Genomic DNA, 22,221 nt, shown 5'->3' on the forward strand with positions numbered 1-22,221 from the left:
CTCCCTCTCTGTGCTCTTCCATTCAGTCCTCTCCCTCTATCCGTCTCTCTGATTCTCTCTTCTCTCTCCCTCTCTGTGTTCTTCCATTCAGTCCCCTCCCTCTATCCGTCTCTCTGATTCTCTCTTCTCTCTCCCTCTCTGTGCTCTTCCATTCAGTCCCCTACCTCTATCCGTCTCTCTAATTCTCTCTTCTCTCTTCCTCTCTGTGTTCTTCCATTCAGTCCTCTCCCTCTATCCGTCTCTCTGATTCTCTCTTCTCTCTCCCTCTCTGTGCTCTTGTCTGAATTCAGTTCCCCCCTTTGACGTTTCATAAAATAGAGAAAGAAGACGATTACGTAGTCGGCGTAGGGTAGCGTACGCTCGGCGTAGTCGGTACGCAACACTACGTAACACTTTACGCAAGGCCTGATGTGAAAGCCCCTTTAGAAGATAATTGCTTGCTTTATTGCAAAGGAAACCTAGGAAAGCTTAATTTAGGTTCCCTAACATAAAATATCAAAGTATTCGAAGTAAAGTGGGAAATGCAATGAAAAGAAAAGATGGGGGAAAATGGGACGATACAAAACAAGACAATATATGACAAGACGAGCAAAAACAACACTAGTACAAGCAGCTAGTCTTCACCTGAAATTATTGATCCCATCCAGGCGCGCCGGAAGCAGTTTGGGATTGGGGGGGGGGGGGGGCAAACATTCCAGGGGGCTCACCTTCCAGGGGCAGTGACGTAATGAGCAAAATCGTTTGGAAGTGGGGGGGGGGGGGCAGAAGAAAAATCTGCATCACCACCACTCTATTACACGTTACATGCAGGCCCCGCGGAACGTTTTTCAAAGTGGAGTATTAACAATCAGGTAGAGCGTAAATTGGCGTGGGGTCCAGGGCCTGAGCCTCAACAGGGGGTCAAAGGGCTGAGCCCTTATTTGTGACACTGGCAGGTCACTAATCGGCGGAGAGTCCAGGGAGCAGAGCCCCCGGAAGCTCTGGGGTTTTAGGTATTTATTTACCGTCAGATGAGCATCCGCGGGTCCAATTAGGGCCCAAGGTGGGGTCCAGGGACAGAGCCCCTGGAAGCTCTGGGGTTTTAGGTATTTAATTACGGTCAGATGAGCATCCAGGGGACCGCCTTAGGGCCCTTGGTGGGGTTCAGGGGGTAGAGCCCCCAGAAGATCTGGGGTTTTGGTTTTTAATAACGGTCAGATGAGCATCCAGGGGACCGCCTTAGGGCCCTTGGTGGGGTCCAGGGGGCAGAGCCCCGGGAGCTCAGGGGTTTTAGGTATTTAATTACGGTCAAATGAGCATCTATGTTCTTTTGGGTTAAAAAGCTTTATTCCTTTACTTCTTCTTCTTTTTTTTCCACTTTTTTTTTTTTTTTTTTTTTTTCCTTTTTTTTTTTTTTTCCACTTCCAGCGCCTATGAACACAAAATCAAACAATGAGCTCGGATTTAAAGGGCAATCTGACCAACAGTAGGCCCTCCTCGATCGCCTAAAAATGATTAGAGAGCTAAAGTCTGCAGGCTTGTAATAAAACGTTTCCGATTTTATAACCATTAATTTTGGCGGGTAATTATGAAGGCGCAGATCCGTTAGCTGCCAATAAGAAATTCGGTTTTTGTTTTTGTTTTAATTTGTTTGTTTAATTTCATTAAGGTTTTGTTTTGTTACAGCAAATCCGTATACAAAGAAGACAACATCACGAATAATTACAAAGTATTCAATATTACGAAGAGACGGGGGGGGGGGGGGGGGGGGGGGGGGGGGGGGGGGGGGGGGGTTGGGGGGCTCAACAAGGCTGTCATAATGAAGGGGCTCGTAGGATAACGATTTTAATTGGTGCTTGTATAGGCCCCATGTGCTGGTTGTTGTTGTTGTTTTTTGGGGGGGGGTGGGGGGGGGGCGGCTCATAGTTATAGGCCCTCTGTAAAGATAATATCCAGCGCCCACAACGCCGTGAAGTAAAGACTTTCGAATCGAATGCGGTATACAACCTTTGATTTTGGGTTGTCTCACTTTACTCTCATTCTGTCAATTTGAATTTGGGGGATAAAATAACGTAGGCCTAGCCCCTTTGATGAGTCATTCAATTTAAAAAAAAATATATTTCATTTATTCATCTTTAATCATACAGAAATTTCATTGGAAGCCCCGTTAATACTTATAATTAAGATAATATGTTATGCATGGACAATTACTACTTGGGTAACTTTTATATGGAAAATAGAAATGAAAGAAACTGAATGTTACTTTTGAATTTGTATTGAAAGTATTAGGCCTACACTTTAAACTATATTCTAAAGGGAACGCAAGCGAGGCGAAAGGCTTGAAAGATATTACAAAGGTGTGTGCAGGATATTACAAAAAAAAAGGAAATTAGATAATAAACATATAACTGTGCCCTCCAATTATGAGCGAAGAATAATATTTCATTTTTTTTTCCAATAATAATAATAAATAAAAAAAATTATTCCCATAACTGACCTAAAAAAGGCGACCTTACCCCCCCCCCAACGGAGTAAAATGTCAAATTTTCAATTTTAGAGACCAAAAAAAAAAAAAATGTCCCCCCCCCTCCCCCCCCCCCCCCCCCCCCCCCCCCCCCCCCCCCCCCCCCCCCTTGAAAAAATCCTGCGTACGCGCCTGTAATAAACTCTCTATTATGCAAGAGTGTCGTTATCAACAGGTGACCATAGTCATCTTACATGTAAGCTCTCATCTCTTTTGTCATTCAAGTTTGACGGTTTGCGTAAAATGCCATTAATACACAAACGCGTGAGCACGGGGAAAAAAAAGGATCTCATTGAGGTCTCGTAGCAACTACACGCTATGACGTCATTCTCCTACCATCAATCACTTATGTAAAAATGAGTTAGGTTCTTAACCCAGACTTTTTATGATATGTTATAAAATATATGATTAATAGTTCTCTAACTTTATCTAAAATTATCAATATATTTAATAATTTTAATTGAAAATAATTGTAACAAATTAAAAATATGAGTAATAATTATTTTTATAAATGTAAAATTTGACATTTTTAAGAGAACAAACGGGACAAGGCAAGCGATGATCTGTTGTGCAAATGAAGCTGTCACGGCTCGCCCGTGAGCACCCTAAGCTGACCTAGCGCTTGCCGCCGCCTGGTCCGCTGGCCTAGATTATATGTTCGTGTACCGTTAGTGTAGAAATTACGCGTGCCATTACGAAAGACCTAAGCTGCGACATTGAAACGGTCTTGAAACTTATGTGACTTTTATGAACAAAACAAGGAAAACCGTACTGCAAAGCGACAGTGGAACTGTATGTGAAGAAGGACGACACTATCGGATTTATATATTTTGGAATAATATTTGCTGAATTTAACTCGCAGATGGTTGATGTTTTGAAGTGAAAAGCGTGAATGACATGACGGCAAACGTTATCTTTTATTATTGATGTTGGAATAGCGAAGCGGCGAAAACACCGTAAGCTCGCCCAAAATCGCCCTAAAATGGCTCTGTTTGAGCCAGGAGGGTCTGTAAAGTGGATGCAGTCATCGTGGTATATGTATTTCGTGGTTTTTGTTCTCTGCCTCTCAATATCAGGTGAGATATTTAGGAAGAAATTAAGTTTGTTTTTGTTATTTTTTAGAATGAGGATATGAATGAAAGTCTGACTGCAGACTGGGTTTGCGTCCCACGGCCACCTGCAGCACCGATGAGGCTGGGCCGTGTCTGCTCGGGCCATACAAATTACAACCAACCTGTGTGGCTGTACTACTGGTCTAGATAAACACTGGCGTGCCAAACATATTTATGTAACCTGACATCCATGCATAAATTTATGTAACCTGACATCCATGCATTCTGCACTTCGTTTTGAAATTTAAGTCGCAAAAATACAGCCGACTGTAGGCCTAGACTATATCTTCGAGATTACTGGGAGATCTATAGGATTACATCACTCCCGTATATCGATGATGATCAAGTAGAATTTCTAGGCCAAGATGGCAAGATCTTGTCTCGTCTAGACTCATATACATGTATGACGAAGAAAAGTAAGAGTAACCTGTGTAGTACGTGTAGGCTGTACTAAAGGGCGGGCCGCACAGAAACGCTGTTAGTAGCAGGTTTGTTAGCGCTAACAAGTCACTAACAAATCAGCCACTAACAGCACAGGTAAAATGACCGTACAGGAAGCGTTGTTAGAGCGCTGTTAGACACGCACGCTGTTACAGCGCTGTTAGTTGATTTGAGCCATAGAGTTAAGTAAAATCTATGATTTGTGCGTAGATGTGACGTCAGGTAGAAAGAGGAATTATGCAAAACACACAAAACCGCTTGTTAGAGTATTGGGGTATAGAAATATCTTATTAATATTATTATTATTATTATAGGAATAATAATTAAGGATAACCATCAAGCAGCGCGCAGCCGAAAATGAATTTGTGTCATTGACTAATTTGATGATGTTACATTTTTATTTTACAGGGGCGACTGCAGAATGCAACTGCACATCTGACTGTGTAGTAGACTGTCCTAGTGGCCAGTATTCCAACTCATCGGGGGATTGTTTACAGTGCCCACCAGGATTTTAGTGAGTCATTATTTTTTTATTATAAATTTTAACCTAACTAATTCCAAGATGCTGAAAGAATTCTCAGCATTCAGGCTGTGTACTCGTTCTCCACATACAGTACAGGGATGATGGGTGCATCAGGAAATGTGTAAACTGGGAGGGGGGACTAGACTGATTTACCCCCCCCCCCCCACCTCCCTCCCCCTTCTCCCTCCCCCTTCTTCACCTCTCGTAAATGTACAATGTACATGTTTATAAAGACCGCTCAAGGAAAAACATGAAAAGTGGTCTTCATAGGCTGGTGTTCTTTGTGTCTAGGCTTCAATGAAACACCATAATATCCAATTCCAATGGGAACAGAAAAATGTCTTTATAGACAGGGGGTCTTTCTATTCAAAGAACAGGTGATTGCTACAGCAGGTTTGACTGTAAAAGTTTGGGAACAACAAATACCCCGGCCAGCACAAAAGTTGACCCAAAGTTAGGGTGCCATACGCTTCACCAATGAAGCGATTCAAATCTGAAGACTTAAAAGGTACATTACATGTAAACTCCAGTTCTGGTAAAAAAAAGAAAAATTAATTCTCACAGAATCAAACGAAACTTACACTGAATGTTCAAGATTACAAATAAATGACATGTGCCAAACAATTTTGGAAGAAAATGTTTACTGGCTGAGTAATAAACCTAATCCTTACCCTAACTCTCTAACCCTTACTCTCTAACCCTAACTCTCTACAGTGTATGCCTACACATCTATGTACAGTAACCCTATTGGTGGGGTATTCTAAAGTTAAGCCAAAGTTTGTTTCCAGTCTTCCATAATGATGAATAAATGTTGAATGTTAAAATACACAATTGTATTAAATTTGTATTGTACACTGTGCAGGATAATAAAGAATAGATTAGATTTCCTTCAACACGCAAAGTTGATCCAATGTAAACAGTTCACTTCACCTCCATTCTTTTCAATTCAGTTGAAATTGTTTCACCTTGCAACTTAAAATATTGACAAATTAAAACATTCGCAATTCAATGAATTGTATTGCGATAGAAACATAGAGACATACTCTTTAAATAAGGATATGTCATTAAAAAAAGTGAAATCATCATGAATAATGAAGCAAATGCTTGGTATTAAGAAAAGGGCATTGCAAGGATTTGTAAAGAGCCTAAATGTTATAAAACTCAAATTTAAACTTTTCCTACAAAATTAAAGTCTTTTTTAAAAAACAAATATGATTTTTGCAACCAGTGTTTTATCCATCCCATTTGTTATGACGCAAAATTTTGCACATAACAAAAGCTCATCTTGCTGCCGCATTTTGTGATAGTTTTTAAGGGCTTGCAAATCCCTGATAGGGGGTTTTAAGGACAAATGTACCTGTATTTCAGTTCAAAAAGAAAAAATATATCATCAAACAATTCACTGATGAAATGTGTCAGAATTTAAAGTGCAATTGAACCTTCCTTTCAAAATTACTTTGAAAGAAAATAGAAAAACAGAGAAACTGACTGGGTTGATGAACACAAAGAAAGTTGTGGAGTTTTTAGTTAATAAAGAGTATTTCTTTGATATACAGTACATTGTACATGTACATGTACATGTATGTGTATATTTGAACATGTCATGAGACAAATCTTGTATTTATGTATCTAGACAAGCTGGGGGGAATAGTTAAAGGTAGAGCGTGCAGGAGAGAAATCATGGAAATATCTATTGCAGTGTACATACACGTACATTGTACACCAATAGATCTGACTATAAACTTTACTTTAATGTATATATATTTCAATATTTGCACGTTTCTTACCCAAACTCTTGGTTATCAACTACATTTGTACATGTGTTTGATTCACCTGCTGTGCATAATAGTATCTCTGTGGATGATATTTAGTTGTTGCTTTGTCAGTCAAATCTCAGACAATTTTTGAGGAGAATTTCAAGTACTCATATTGATCAAGAAGTAAACAGGTCTATTGGGACTCTTAGGGATTGTTGTAACAATTATATCTGCACTGTATTGTCATAGTAAAATGGCCAACTAATTGCTTCAACATTGTTCAAATCTATCATCTTTCATTTGAATTTTGTTGAGCCTATTTATTTTGATTTTCCATTAATGTACAGTATACAATTACAGTACATTTTTTAATGTTCTTTTAGATGTCACCTTCTAATACAAAGGTTGCTTTTCTATCTGAAGATTGTATTGTTTGTAAATTACTGAGTTAAAAAAAAAAATAGTGCTCTTTAAATCTAGAAAGGTAAATTAAACCGGTGACAGAAATGTCATCACCATACACAATTACACATTGTAGTATGTCATGTTGGAAATTTGTCAGAAATTCTATGTTAAATTCAAGAAGACAGTTTATTGAGAAATGAGAATTTTTGTTTATTAGTATTGACTATTTATGCTACATCAGGGAATAATTTTCCTGGTATCGCATCGCAATTTGCTATGCATTTTTGCATGACTGCTATACAAAATATCTTTTGTGTAGCAGTTTTCTTCCATAGAAATGTACAGAATTGCATTTGAAATATTTATCCATCGGCTGAAATTGCGAATCAAAAAATTTGAGGAAAATTATTCCCTGTACATGTATGTTCAGTACAGTACATGATTTTTGTCTTGCAACAAACAATTTATGAGTGATTTCATGTACAATATTACAGGGGAAGTAAGCTTACATAGTCTATTTGGGGGTCAAAACTCTCCGTTTTATGTCTTAATTTCAGCTTGTGCAGTACAGTTGTACAAGCACATAGTAAAAGCCAGGAGAAGTTGCATTTTCTCCCTTTTTTCCCTTCATTTTTATTGTTCGCCTGTGTGAGCATCTTGTCCTACACTATCCCTGAATGTGAATATGATTTTGTCAAAAATTTGACTACATGTATAAGGTCATATTGGTGTGAAAACTGCAGTGTTTGAATCACCATTGAATCAATGATTAATAAACAACGCCTGTTGAATAGCTCATTGCCAATTGGAATGATTGATAAGAGCCTCACAATCGCTTGTATAACCTTCTTTATAATGAGCAGTCAATAAAGTTGACTTTACCGATCAATATTGTGCACCTGAGGCATGAAGAGGGGGGAAAAATGGACTGCATGTGCCCGCTGAACGAATGATCTATAGTCAATGATCCCGGATACTGACGCATTGTGCAACCAGACCTCATAGCCTGCTATGCCTACCAGCCCATAATAGTTATTGTTTCCTAATATAACTCTCCGTCTCGATCCTTCCCGAATTCTCGACTTTGTCATGCCTGTTTGCACAAACCCTATTGAAACCCTGCTTTCCGAGCCACAAACAATGCAGTTTATGTACCTTACAAGACAGAGTTGAGTACACAGTTTTTTAGCACACTGCATACTGCACATGTTGGTTTTCTTTTGACATTCTAGATGCGTTTACACTTGTTGGCGTTCCGTCGCCTAGCAATTAATAATCCACTCGTGGCTTCCGCAAATAAAGGGCACAGACATGGACTGTAATTAAGCGCTTTTGGTTGTAGAGTAGTCGGATAACAAGAGTCTGGGGTATTTTGTTCTTTTGAAGGGTTGACAAAATGAATTGTTGTGTAATGTGAGATGTGATAAAATGGTTGTGTAATTGTTTTAAACTACCCACATGTACACTTGTACAGTTCAGGCATTCATGATCCGTATGTAAAATGCAAGAATACTTAATATTGACTAATTAACAAGGCCTTACAAAATACCCCAACACAAATCAGCAACTTAATTATCAAGAATATGTAGTAATTTCCACTCAGTTTTCATTTTTCTAAAAGAGATCAGTATATGTACATGCAGGATTATAAAGAAAGGTTTTAAAAAGACTTAATTTTGTTCCTTTTACATTGTAGATAGAGTGTGTAGATGTACATGTATACCATGCTATTGGTTCTGCAGTTGAAAATGTATTATACTTGTATCATGTCTGCATCACCATTTATAAATGATTGAAAACACAGCAACAATCTTCTCAAATATAATACTGTACAGTACAGTGTAGGTTTAATTTACAATGTCCTGTTTTGAAAGAAGGTATAAAAATATATTCTTAATTCCTTTTCATCGAAGGATGCCTGTTTCTTTTAATGTTTTTTTAGTGATGCCATTTTATTGTTAAAAAAAGGATGCCCCCAAGAGTCTTCTAACTCTGCTGATATTCAGGTACCCCAACATTAAATTCAAATCTGTAATGGTTGCCCCCAATTAGAGCATCATTTTTGTTTGAAAAAATATGTCTAGAGATCAAAATTCCTGTCTGTCTTTTTAATAGCCCTGAGCTGTGTTTAACTTTAAGTGAACAATTAATTGTAGATCTGTCCTTTTCCCTTCTACAATGTAGCTGTTTTCAAATATACTCACAATGGAGGTACGTACATTGTACACCCCTCCCTCCCTCACCCTTAATATTATTTTTTCCTTGAAACTGATTACAAATTTTTCAAGACCACCTGCCTTTAAAGAAGTTTGCATTTCTTTTCTCCCTCAAGCAGAATTGAGTGTATGATTCTATGGTTTCAATTTGTAAATTGTACATTTGTCAGGACTGACTGCATGTTCTTCTTGTTCTACCTTTCTTCTCATTTAGTTGTGATGGAGGCACACAGGCTCCCTTGCCCTGTGGTTCAGGGACGTTTAACTCCGACCCTGGCGGATCAGATCTAATTGATTGCTCGGTAAGAAATCTTGATGATTTTAGTCATAAAATTAAATTATACTAAATTCAGATTTATTTCCTCTCAAACAGTAGAACCTGAAATACAACAAAGGTACACCTGTACATGTACAGTACATGTACAGTAGATGTACATGTACAGTAGATCAATATTTTCAAGCATACTGTCAACATTGATAACAAGTATTGATAACAAATTGTTTGATGTACACATGAGTACAGCTCATGCCATAAACTGAATAATATATCATTTTGTTTAAAGTAAACATTATTACTGTTGGCAAATTTTTGTTTGCAAAGTTTATCTGTCATCTTCTGCTATTTTCTTTAATGATATTTATTGTTAGGCATGTCCAAGCGATGGGTACTTCAGTCTTGCAGGGGCGGAGACCTGTACACTATGCCCAGCTGGCAGCAAATGCAATTCATCGACCGGCACCATGACAGCATGTTCTGACGGTCAGTACTCTCTGGCCGGGGATATGACCTGCTTGGAATGCCCAGATGGGTTGTACTGCCCATCGGTCTACAATGAACCCATGGTAAGATTTTGAGAATTTCCATAATGTTAAAACTATGATTATTTACTAGGGAATCTAACTTTTACAGCAAGTTGCTGTGAAAGTAAACAGAAGAATTAGAGGAACAGATTAGGGAAACTTCAAGTGAATTTGGATAATTTAGTATGAAGTTAAGAACTTTAATATGAATTTTTGAAAGTTTGAATTCACTTGTCATATACATACATGTACATGTAAAGTATGTACAGTACAATGTACATTTGTACAGTAACTTTATATTGGTAAATAATTAATGTTTCTGTGGTTCAGCAACTTTCACAATTATTCCACCACACAAAAGGAGTATAATTTAATTTGAGTAATTATGACTGAACAGAAGAGGCTTTGGAGAAAAAGAAAATTCATGGTATTTTAACAAATTGAAAAAGTTGTCCCAAGTATTACAACCATTTCCCAAAATTATGCACATAGAATGTAAATCAATTTTAAATTTTAAATTTCAAATTGAATAAACATGTACACTGTATGTGGCTGATTTCATTTTGAAATTTGTACTCACCTGTTAGTCAGTTTCTTCTGCCTTTACCAAATTCAAGTTACCATAGTTGGATTTTCCTTTTTTTTTTAAAGAGTACATAAATTTACATTTTTATTGCTAATTTGAAAACATAAAAGTACAACAAATTCAAATCATACATACATGTAGAGGGTACATATGTACATGTATGTATGTACATGAACAGTGCCTTTTCCAGTCTTTTAGTTTACACTCAATGATATTGCTGTATTGTACATTGTGCCAAATATTGGAACGAATTTCACAAAAAATAATGTTTTTTGGGAAATTTATGATTGATTGTATTGATTACTTTGTTGTTGTTTATTTCTTTTTTTGTAATGCTACAGTACATGTATTAATATTGTTATCTGCTCTCTCAAAAGTATGCATACAATATGGGCCAATGCATACCAGAGGTACATTGTACGTTTAACTGTGTAAGAAATGCAACTTGCACTATAAAATTCACCGGCTTCAAATATGAAAGGTTTTATTAGAGGGTTGATTCATGCCTTCCCTAGGCAACAGAAAGAACAGCAAGCAAGAAACACTTTTATAACTCCCAGCACTTGGAAGGTTTTAAAGACACACTGTCCTACTTGTAGCTACTTGCTCCCTCTACATGTATATAGAAAACTTCCCCAATCGGTGCCTGTTGGTCCCCCATGATCCTCTTTTTCTTATGTTAAATGAGAGCTGATCAATGAGATAGCCACCTGTCACAGTGACCTCGCTGGCTCGCTGGGTGGTCTAATCCCTTCTAGCTGAAGTAGTAAAGCCTGCCTTTAACTCTCTCTCACTTTTGATCTATATTTATCCCTGTTATTTGCCCATCTACTAGATGTTGATGACATTCTATAAAACTTCTCCATCTTATGTGTACACTGTATCAACATCCTTGTTTTATCTGTACTCTCAATTTCAATGTGTTACCTCCCTTTTCTTCCTCTTTAATCTTTTACTTTTAGCTACATCTCTCTTTTTCTATTTCTATATCTTTCTATCTCTCTCTCTCTCTCTCTTTCTCAATCAAATGCAATGCTTTCAGTGGCGTATACAGCTCTATTGTTACTTGTTTACTGATAATAAATTTTAAGAAGCAGGTCTGTGACCGAGTAGATGTTATGTTTAATTCACATGTTAATGAAAATTTCATGATCTAAGAAAAGCCCCATTTTGTTGCTGTCTTCAAAGTTTTCATTAAAGACACTTTTCAATAGTCTTTGGTTATGTGTCTGTGGATGTACAGTACTGTTAGTATTTTTTTATCACAGCGCAGTACTGTATATACATGTAGTACATGTAGCTGTGCTATATAAATTGATCAAATTATGATTATTACTATCTATCGGCTCTATTTATACAGATATGTCCGAGTGGACACGTGCCCTTTTCTAACCAGACTGGATGTGAAGAATGTGGTGCAGGCACCTACGCCTATAATGGAACAGTCTCGTGTCAGCAATGTCCACCAGGTAAAAGAACTTTGGACCAGTCCAATTTCCCTTCATTATAGGGGTGTTAAATGTAGCAGTGTGGTTTTAGTAGGTTAAGGTTTCATCTCCTGGGTATAGAGAGAGAGAGAGAGAGAGAGAGAGAGAAAGAGACGCTAAATGATGAAGTGCATGTGTAGCTATAAATAGCTGAAAGAATATTTTCATTCTGAGTTTGAATACAAAACTCTAGGTGAGGTAAATGGGTACCTGGTAGGATTATTCCTTGAAATGCACTGTGTGTTGATTACGGCTGCCTGAGCTAAAACTATGGTAATAATTTTCAAAGCTCTTTTGAAGTGCATAGAGACGGTGGATATGCGCTACATGTATACAAGAACCAAATATTGTTATTATTATTAAATCATATGCTCCTTGTACATATATACATGTACCATCTTTTCTTTGTGTTTTTCCCAAGTTTCTAAAATCTTTGAGGAAAATTGTTTTTTACTCATTTTTTTAATTATTGATTCTTCTTTCAATTTTTGATAGGCTACAAGTGTCCAACCGCTGGCCTTGATGGACCTATTCAATGCGCTACAGGTAAGCTGTAACTACACAATGTGTGGCTAGAAAGTAGAACTACGTGTAATTACATCCATAGAATCATTTGAAATGATCTTTCACCTAAAAACTATATGAATGTGTTGATTTTCATTATTTTGGACCGATCCATGTTTCATTCAGTATAGGGGTGTTTAAATGTAACAGTGTGGATCGGGTCCAGGTTTCATCTCCTGAGTAGAGAGAGAGAGAGAGAGAGAGTGAAGGGATTATTTAGCCTTTGATTTTGTCTTTATATCCATGATTGTGTTGATTTTCATTACTTTCATCTAAAAACCTTATACAGGTATATGAGTGTGTTGGTTCTCATTACTTTCACTAATTTCATAAATTGTGTTTCTTATGTTGGGTTGTGAAGTACAGGAAGGTATGATTGCATCTATCGTCACCATAGTAGGGTGCTATGAAAAAAAGAAAAAGAAAAAGTCGTCAAACAAATTATTTGGATCTTTGAGAATGAACGCATGATTTGACAAAATTAGGAGTTGTAATTTACATACTTCAATTTCTGAGCTATAGAGCATTCAGAGAGATACATGTATGAACCTATGAGAAAATCTTTGAAAGTTTTATTGATTACCTTTAAACTGATTTTCCAAAACAAAAGTACACTGTATATTGCACTCAATTGGGTTCAAATGTGGACAATAGAGAAACTTCAGTGGGGAATTACAGGTTCCACTTTTAGAGCAGATTTTATGGCACAATGCATAAACATTTGCTCTGTTGCCATAGGAACGATCGGGCATAGTCTGTGAAGACATACTTGAGTAGTTATGGCCTAGATGTTACATGTAATAATCAATTTGATTTTATAGATTTGAAAGATTAAATTATGATTTGATTGTGGGTGATCGTTAGTTTAAACACAGGTATGGTGTGATTGATTTGATCCACTGCTCCTCACTTTATTCATGGAGTACCGGCTTTGCCTGAATTGAAGGGGAAAATTAAAAATTGCGATTATGTTACATGCTGAATCAAAATCGATTTTCTCCATTTGTATGCCCCTATGGGTGCTCTATTGTCATGCATATACACTGTACAGTAAATTGTAAATGACAAATCAATCTTTTAAAAGTCTTAATTGAATACTTTTATCCCTGCATTTTAAAGATGACCATGAAGGGAGATTGTGCCATTTCAGGGCATTGAAAATAAAATCAGCCCTTTTAATACGACCTGCGGTTCAGCCGTGACTTTTCTATACTAAACTTGCATGATTATTACAATTTTCAAATATGATCTTATCTTTTAACTCCCATGAAATTGCATGAGTCTCAATCTTTTAGAATCACATTTCCTTGTTTGTAATTATTTAAAAAAACACGTAAATAATGACTTTCAACTTCTGACATTAAAAAATTACTGATAATCTTCTTGAAATTCTTATTCAGTATATTGATGTTTAACCTGCGTGCCATCTTACCATAACAGTTCCTTGTGTTTTCAGGTTACTTTTCAAGTGCGGCTGGTTCTGACACCTGTAGCCAGTGCACACAAGGCTATTACTGTAATTCCACAACACAGACAATCTGTGAGGTTGGGTATTATAGCAATGCAGGAGCTACATCTTGTACAGGGTGTCCAGATGGATATTCATGCAGTGGCCCTGAAGGTCCTGTGGAATGTCTGGCTGGAACCTATGCAGGTAGCGGAAGCGATAGCTGTGCAGCCTGTGAGGCAGGGTTCTACTGCCCTCTGAATGGAACAACCATGCATATTCAATGTCCTGATGGGTATTATGCCTCTGGGTCGAACTCTAAGGCCTGCACAGAATGCACTGCAGGATATTACTGCACACCATCATCAATCGCGCCCTGTGCCGCTGGATACTACAGCAATGTTGGAGCAGAGTCATGCTTGCAATGTCCTGGAGGCTACTCTTGCAGCGGAACAGCAGAACCAGTCCAATGCCTGGAAGGAACCTACAGTTTTAACGGAACTGAGAGCTGTACTCAATGTGATGCAGGGTTCTACTGTCCTTTGAACGGGACGATTGAACAGATTCAGTGCCCTGATGGCTACTATAATCCCGGAAGCAGTCCAGAATCCTGTATGCCATGTGCAGCGAATTCTTACTGTACACCTTCTAGCCAAGTCTCTTGCGATGAAGGGTACTACAGCGAGGCATTGGCCACTTCTTGCAGTTCTTGTCCTGGTGGCTTTGAATGTCCTGGAGGAGGTGCAGCTGCAAGCCAGTGTGATGAAGGTTTTTATGCTCGTAATGGCAGTGCTGCCTGCAGCCGTTGTGATGTCGGACACTACTGTCCTGTCAGTGGAACAATTGAGCCTATCATCTGTCCTGGGGGTTACTATTCTAATTCCACTGGAGCTTCGCAATGCGTCATTTGTGATGCTGGTTACTATTGCACCCCATCTTCAATTACACCATGTGCCGCTGGATACTACAGCAATGCTGGAGCAGAGTCATGCTTGGAATGTCCTGGAGGCTACTCTTGCAGCGGAACAGCAGAACCAGTACAATGCCTTAAAGGAACCTACAGTTTCAATGGAAGCGAAAGCTGTACTCAATGTGACGCAGGGTTCTACTGTCCTTTGAACGGGACGATTGAACAGATTCGGTGCCCTGATGGCTACTATAATCCCGGAAGCAGTCCAGAATCCTGTATGCCATGTGCAGCAGATTATTACTGTACACCTTCTAGCCAAGTCTCTTGCGATGAAGGGTACTACAGCGAGGCATTGGCTACTTCTTGCAGTCCTTGTCCTGGTGGCTTTGAATGTCCTGGAGGAGGTGCAGCTGCAAGCCAGTGTGATGAAGGTTTTTATGCTCGTAATGGCAGTGCTGCCTGCAGCCCTTGTGATGTCGGACACTACTGTCCTGTCAGTGGAACAATTGAGCCTATCATCTGTCCTGGGGGTTACTATTCTAATACCACTGGAGCTTCGCAATGCGTCATTTGTGAAGCTGGTTACTATTGCACCCCATCTTCAATTACACCATGTGCTGCTGGATACTACAGCAATGCTGGAGCAGAATCATGCTTGCAATGTCCTGGAGGCTACTCTTGCAGTGGAACAGCAGAACCAGTCCAATGCCTGGAAGGAACCTACAGTTTTAACGGAACTGAGAGCTGTACTCAATGTGATGCAGGGTTCTACTGTCCTTTGAACGGGACGATTGAACAGATTCAGTGCCCTGATGGCTACTATAATCCAGGAAGCAGTCCAGAATCCTGTATGCCATGTTCAGAAGGTTATTACTGTACACCTTCTAGCCAAGTCTCTTGCGATGAAGGGTACTACAGCGAGGCATTGGCCACTTCTTGCAGTTCTTGTCCTGGTGGCTTTGAGTGTCCTGGAGGAGGTTCAGCTGCAAGCCAGTGTGATGAAGGTTCTTATGCTCGTAATGGCAGTGCTGCCTGCAGCCCTTGTGATGTCGGACACTACTGTCCTGTGAGTGGAACAGTTGAGCCCATCATCTGTGCAGATGGCTACGTCTCCAACACCACAGGAGCCTCTGAGTGCACCCAATGTGAAGCAGGTTACTTCTGCGACCCGACCTCCCAGACCCCTTGTGACCCAGGCTCTTCCAGTTCTGCCGGTGAAACATCCTGTACAACCTGTCCTGGTGGTTATGAGTGCCCTGGAGATGGGGCTCTTGCTGCTATTTGTGATTCAGGTTACTACGCCCTTAACGGAAGCTCCTCGTGCAAGGAATGCGAGATAGGTTTCTTCTGCCCCGTCTCAGGAACAGTTGAGCGGATCGCTTGCACCACAGGTGATTTCCCCCAAACCCTTGTCCATGTTGCCTTCACCGATTTGCATTCTCCCACCGCATTTACCTGTATGCACTTCCTATGCATTGCTCGCATACATGCATTTCCTACACATTTCCCGTATATATGCACTTCCTACGCATTGCCCGTATATATGCACTTCCTACGCATTCCCCGTGCACTTCCTACACATTTCCGCATGGCATATATGCACTTCCTACACATTTCCGCATGGCATATACACTTCCTACACATTTCCGCACTGCATATATGCACTTCCTACACATTTCTGCATATATATGCACTTCCTACACATTTCCGCACTGCATTTGCACTTTGATACAACTTGGAATAGATATGCATGTAACTTAACATCTCATTTTCTCTAATTAATTATTATTGACATCGATCCTCTTCCTGCCTTCATGTTACCTTTTGCTGTTGTTAATGTTGATTTGTTTATACTGCAGTCACAATGATGAGACCGGCGCTAGACCGACGCCAGACCGACATCGTACCGAACATAAGTTTACATTTTGGCAAACAGCCAAGAATCGGTCGGTTTGGGGTCGGTTGGTCAGTCGGCGTGACTGAGGTATTACGTTTAATAATGGCACATTGTTGCATTTTATGCACTTTACTTATAATACTTCATCATCATTTTCAAGATTACAATTAGTATGTTTACAATTTTATTTATAAGAATGTGCATAGACCATGGCAAATCTATATTCAAGTCACATACATGTATTTATGCTTTCATTTTATTATATACTGCCCAGCTATGCATTTTTTCGATGCACAGCAGTATGCTGGTTATGTGCAACACTATGCAAGCTTCATGCAGCATTCTTGATCCACGCATCAGGATGCGTTCAAAGTCCAGACGCGATGTAATGCAAGGACATTGATGATGCGCACACTGAAATGCGCATTGTACATGTACATATACCACTGTTTGGCTACGCGCACTGCAGGATTAGATCATTTTGATGTAATCAAATAAAGTAATTATTGATAGCCTTCATGATTGGGCGACTCTTGGCTTTTTTTTATCAGGTTTCAAGTCATTTTCTAGACTCTATACTCATAGTAGACCTGTCTTTTAAAACAAATAATACATGTTAATAGCTCATGTGTAGGCCTACTAGTGATATGTATTATGCACTGCTCTTGATTATTAGTCACAATTTACAAGATAGTGAACTCGACAAGTCTAGTTCATTATCTTATTATGACTTAATCTGCATGCAGTGCATAATCACTTCTGCATTTGTAAAGGTGTAGAGATATCGTGATCGAGTGAATACATCACCGGACTGTGGATCACAAGGTCCGCAGTTTGAGTGCTGCAGCGGCACTAATGTCCTTTGGCAAGACATTGATCTACATTTTGCCACACTCAACCAAGGTGATGTAAATGGGTATACCTGGCAGGAATTAATTCCTTGAAATGCTAGAGCGCAGTAAGGGCAGCCATGCTAAAGCCAATAGGTAATAATCAGAAACGCCAGGAGTGTCAATATACTGACAGATACATGTATGAGCGCTATATAGAAGAACCCATGATTATTTGTATAATATACCACTTTGTGATATTAGTCTCTTTGCAATATTAGTCTCTTTGCGACAAGTCTGTGCAATATTAGTCTCTTTGGAATACTGGTATTTGTCTCTCAATGACGGTATTAGTCTCTTACAAGATTAGTCTCTTTGCGATATTAGTCTCTTTGCAATATTAGTCTTTTTGCGATATTAGTCTCTTAGCAATATTAGCCTCTTTGCAGTATATTAGCCGCTTTGCAGTATTAACTTCATTGCCATACAATTACTGATGATAAGCATTGCAATGTTCATTTGTATGTTTATTTAAAGGGCAATTAAGTCCAACCTATTTGCAAGTCGAATTGAATGAACAGATAAATATCAAATTACAGATAAATTTTCATCAAAATCATACAACAAATAAGAAATTAACGATGATGATGATGGTGATTAATATTATTATTATTATCATTATTATAATAATTATTAATTATTTATTTATGTAAAAAAATGTTTATAATCCTCTCTCCCTTCAGGGAGTATGTGGGAAGTATCCTTGTACATTATGTTGGTGGTGGGGTACAGGGCTTCATTTTATTTTACACCTTCATTTCTTTATCATTAAATATTTAGTTTACTACTGGTTGTTTTTTCTTTTAGGTACTGGGTTTGGCTTGATTTTTCTTTCATATTTTGCAACTGTTTGTCATATATATTTTTCTGTGTTTAATGAACATGTTTTAATGTTTCAAAAGAAGTAAAAAAGATTGTTGCAAGAACAAAATATCTTGCCAACATGTACATGTATAAATATATTTTGCCTCATATATATATATATATATATATCCCGTAATATTCATTACAGAAACATAGTTACATGTAAGTTTGAATATAATTAATAACATATATAATCAAGTCTCATTTATTGCAAAAATCAAGTTTATTGCTTGATTTATTAACTGATATTTTGCATTTACATCATACGGAACTGCAGCTTTATTTAATCGCAAACAGGCAGAAAGAATATAATTGCCTCAATAATACAATAAGACACTTTTATTTAACAACAAAAAAGTAAATTTGTTGATTAAATCTGTATATCACAGCTTTAACCTGCTTCTAGAGAAAAGCCATAACATAACACCTAAGAAGTGTAATTCATTTATATTTACATCACTATTGTTTTTATATCTTAATTCATACACGTGCATTGTAAATAGACATTATAAATGTTTCCACATTTTTGCTCAACTGATATCACATTCACATGCACTTTAAAGCACTGTACATGTGTATAATACTATGTTTATCTAGCTTACATGTACATGTACATGATTAACACATGTCTAGTGGCTACACTATCATTACAGAAGAATTTTATCTTCAGATATTACATGTACAATGTCCAAAGTACATTTTTTAGTAATATAGGTCAATTCCAAGCATTATTAATAGAATGTACTAATTAATGATATTATATAAACTATTAAATACATGTATGAGGTACTTTCATAACAGCTAAGTATCCTTTCAATCATTCATCAAATTCAGGGTCTATATTATTCCGTAACAAAAGTATATACAATTGTATGTTTCATTAATTTGATTAATAGTTCATAGGAAACCCATATATTGTGATAGTATACAAATATACACTGCCTTGAGAGGTTCTGGTTAAAACTATGTGCAAGAGGTGACTCCAATAGTACTATTTGCTGAGGGGCACAGCCCCGAAGCAAATGGTACTTTTGGAGTCACCGAGGCCCATAGTTTAACCAGTACTTCGAATAGAAGGCATGGTATATTTGTTTTATATCCTGCATCAAAAATTTATTTAAAAAAAAAAAATTAAAAAAAACATTTTTGGGAATTTTTTTTTTAGAACAAATAAAAAATGTTAATTTTTATCTAAAAAGATTTAAAATATTTTGTTTTCATTAAATTAAGATTTGAAGAAAAAAAATTGATTCAATTAAAAAAAAAAAATTCACACTTTTTTTTCAACTCCCAAATAGTAAACCCAAATAGTACTCTCATAAAGTACTTTCTAAAAATAGATCAAATATTTCTAGTCATGTGACAAGCTCTCAACCAATCAAAATCCAACACATTTTTGATGCAGGATATAATACTTCATATAATAGTTAGTAAGATATCATTTGATAAATTTTTGGATTCTTATTATTTTATGCCTGATATTGTTGATCAAAAATTGAAAATTCTCTGGAAGATGTCATTTTATAATGCTTGGAATTGACAATTAGTTAATGAAAGTTCGGTATTTAAACCATCTAGAGTACTGAACACAACCTTCAGATAATCCGGACACCACCTACAGTACAGTTTAATACATAAACCAATCCTTCACAGTACTGTAGGTATTTCTTTCTTGGAATTGTTTCTGACTTTTCTCCCACCCTGATTCCTCCCATCATCAGGTTACTATGCCAACGAGACCGCATCACAGTCTTGCGAGCAGTGCCCTGAGGGGTACCGTTGCACCTCATCCCACCTGAGTCCTGTCATCTGCCCTCGCGGGTCCTACGCACTGGCAGGGTCCACGTCATGTACTTCATGCGGGGATAGCGAATATGCAGATAGTACAGGTGCGTATATATTGTTCTGCAATATACATGTACAGTCAAACCTGCTTTAGTGACCGCCTGTCTATACAAAGACCACCTGTCTACAAAGACCACTGGTTTCGTATTGAATCATGTACTAAAGCAAACTGCCTACAAAGACCATTTTTTGTGTGTTTCCCTTGGGCGGTCGCTATACATGTAGACAGGTTTGACTGTCGTATTTATGGTTTATTGAAATAAAAATATATCGCAGCTCAATACCGAATAACAGGTTTGTACAATAGAAAAAGCAAACATCAAAATAACAGGAAACAAAACGTAATAATTGCAGATGCTTTATACATGTACATGATCTTGACCTGGGCCCCCATAACGTAAAAATTGATTTGCAATCAGTCGTGAAAATCTATTGTATCTCAAGTCTTGCTGAAATATACCATTTTGTAAAGTCGTCAAATTTAATGCACAAATCCTTGATAAGTGCCTCGTAACAAATTGTTTCATTCGCCTGTTATGAATAATTGTATTTCAATAGTCGGAACGCAATTTCCATTCCGTCCGATGAAAGAAGATTATTTGTAACACTAACCGGCTAATGAAATAATATGTATCAATTTAAGGCACTTCACAAAGACTTTAATGTACATGTATGCATAAAATTGTCTGACATTACAAAAATAGCCTAACGAGGTGAAATGGTCTTGCTTGAGGGATCTAGAGTCGTTAGATACCGTCTGAGCCACTCTAAGCCATATTTTGAAACACGCTCAAACAAAATAATAACCAGTGTTTCACAGTCAAACCTGTCTATTAAGGGCTGCCCAAAGGAAACTCAAAAGTTGCCACGGTCCTTTATAGACAGGTTCTTCAGCACATGCTTCCTCCTTTGAGCGAAGCAATAAAGGTAACGACTGTAAATAGGTGGCCTTTAAATAGAGGTGGCCGCTAAGACGGGTATACCTGTACTGAATGTTGAGAATGAATTTCAACTTGTCACTGATTTTTTAAGCCTGTAGTATCAGAATTCAGTTCTATGTTCAGGTAATGTGATCTATCAAAACAGATTTGACCGCCAAAAACTCAGTCCCTACGCTCCGTCTCGCAACCGCAAATTTTTTTGTGTTTTCGCGTACGTCCGACATGGTAAGCCAGGTAAGGTATAGATCAAGTTTTTTTCCCTGTTCAGAAGTCATGTTAAAATCCCTCGTAGACCGCCCTGTATGACATAATAATAATCATTTATTAATCAATTTCCTGATATCCCTTAATTGATGATGTTTTGTTTGTTTTCTTTACTTATTACACTGTAGGTCTATCATCGTGTATGGCATGCCCAGAAGGGTACTCTTGTAACAGCACTATGGCATCACCTCAAATATGTGCACCGGGAACATACAGGTATGAAAATGATCTGAAAGTCTTCCTTTTTGTCCTTCTACTAATTTAATTTTGATATTAAAGGAGTCCACCATTTTGCCAACAACAAAAAAGTAAACGGGCTCTTCATATTCCATAACCATTAAATTCAAATTTAATAAACATGTTTTTCTTCAATCTATGAAGGATTGCACAAAAAGATTAATTGTGGCCAATTTGAGGAGGGAAACTGATTGCTTTAGAAAATCAGAAAACTCTAAACTACTATGGGGTAAACCACCCAACCAAGATACCTCTTATGACATTTATTTTGATTTTATGTTTTACAAAAATACACAGCCCTGAAGCCAGCAAGTATTGTTTAGAATGCCCCGATGGAAGCTACATGGATTTACCAGGCCAAGCGTCCTGTGCTGCATGCCCTGCTGGCTCTGCGTGTTTGGACAAAACATCAGGTAGGTTGGTTGGTTGGTTGGTTGCTTGGTAGGTTGGTTGATTTTACCTTTTTTGCTAAGAAAGCAAGTGTATGCTTGTAAGTAGGCAACCAGGGGACCGACGGCTTTAATTAAGTCT

The 22,221-nt window shown here is 37.9% G+C and overlaps 1 protein-coding gene across 1 annotated transcript in view; it reads left to right on the forward strand.

The window, feature by feature from the left end:
• Nucleotides 1-3,137: 3,137 nt before the first annotated feature.
• Nucleotides 3,138-22,221, forward strand: part of LOC764665 — a 102,061-nt gene continuing 82,977 nt past the window's right edge. The window contains exons 1-10 of the mRNA XM_030978512.1: nucleotides 3,138-3,579; nucleotides 4,465-4,570; nucleotides 9,172-9,259; nucleotides 9,606-9,800; nucleotides 11,705-11,813; nucleotides 12,327-12,377; nucleotides 13,852-16,143; nucleotides 20,125-20,292; nucleotides 21,582-21,669; nucleotides 21,988-22,103. Coding sequence (XP_030834372.1) covers nucleotides 3,486-3,579; nucleotides 4,465-4,570; nucleotides 9,172-9,259; nucleotides 9,606-9,800; nucleotides 11,705-11,813; nucleotides 12,327-12,377; nucleotides 13,852-16,143; nucleotides 20,125-20,292; nucleotides 21,582-21,669; nucleotides 21,988-22,103 — 3,307 coding nt within the window. The 5' untranslated portion in view covers nucleotides 3,138-3,485. The remainder of the gene's footprint in view (nucleotides 3,580-4,464; nucleotides 4,571-9,171; nucleotides 9,260-9,605; nucleotides 9,801-11,704; nucleotides 11,814-12,326; nucleotides 12,378-13,851; nucleotides 16,144-20,124; nucleotides 20,293-21,581; nucleotides 21,670-21,987; nucleotides 22,104-22,221) is intronic.

Source organism: Strongylocentrotus purpuratus, unplaced genomic scaffold, assembly GCF_000002235.5.
Source record: "Strongylocentrotus purpuratus isolate Spur 01 unplaced genomic scaffold, Spur_5.0 spur5_scaffold_1, whole genome shotgun sequence".
In the NCBI taxonomy this organism is placed as follows: domain Eukaryota; kingdom Metazoa; phylum Echinodermata; class Echinoidea; order Camarodonta; family Strongylocentrotidae; genus Strongylocentrotus; species Strongylocentrotus purpuratus.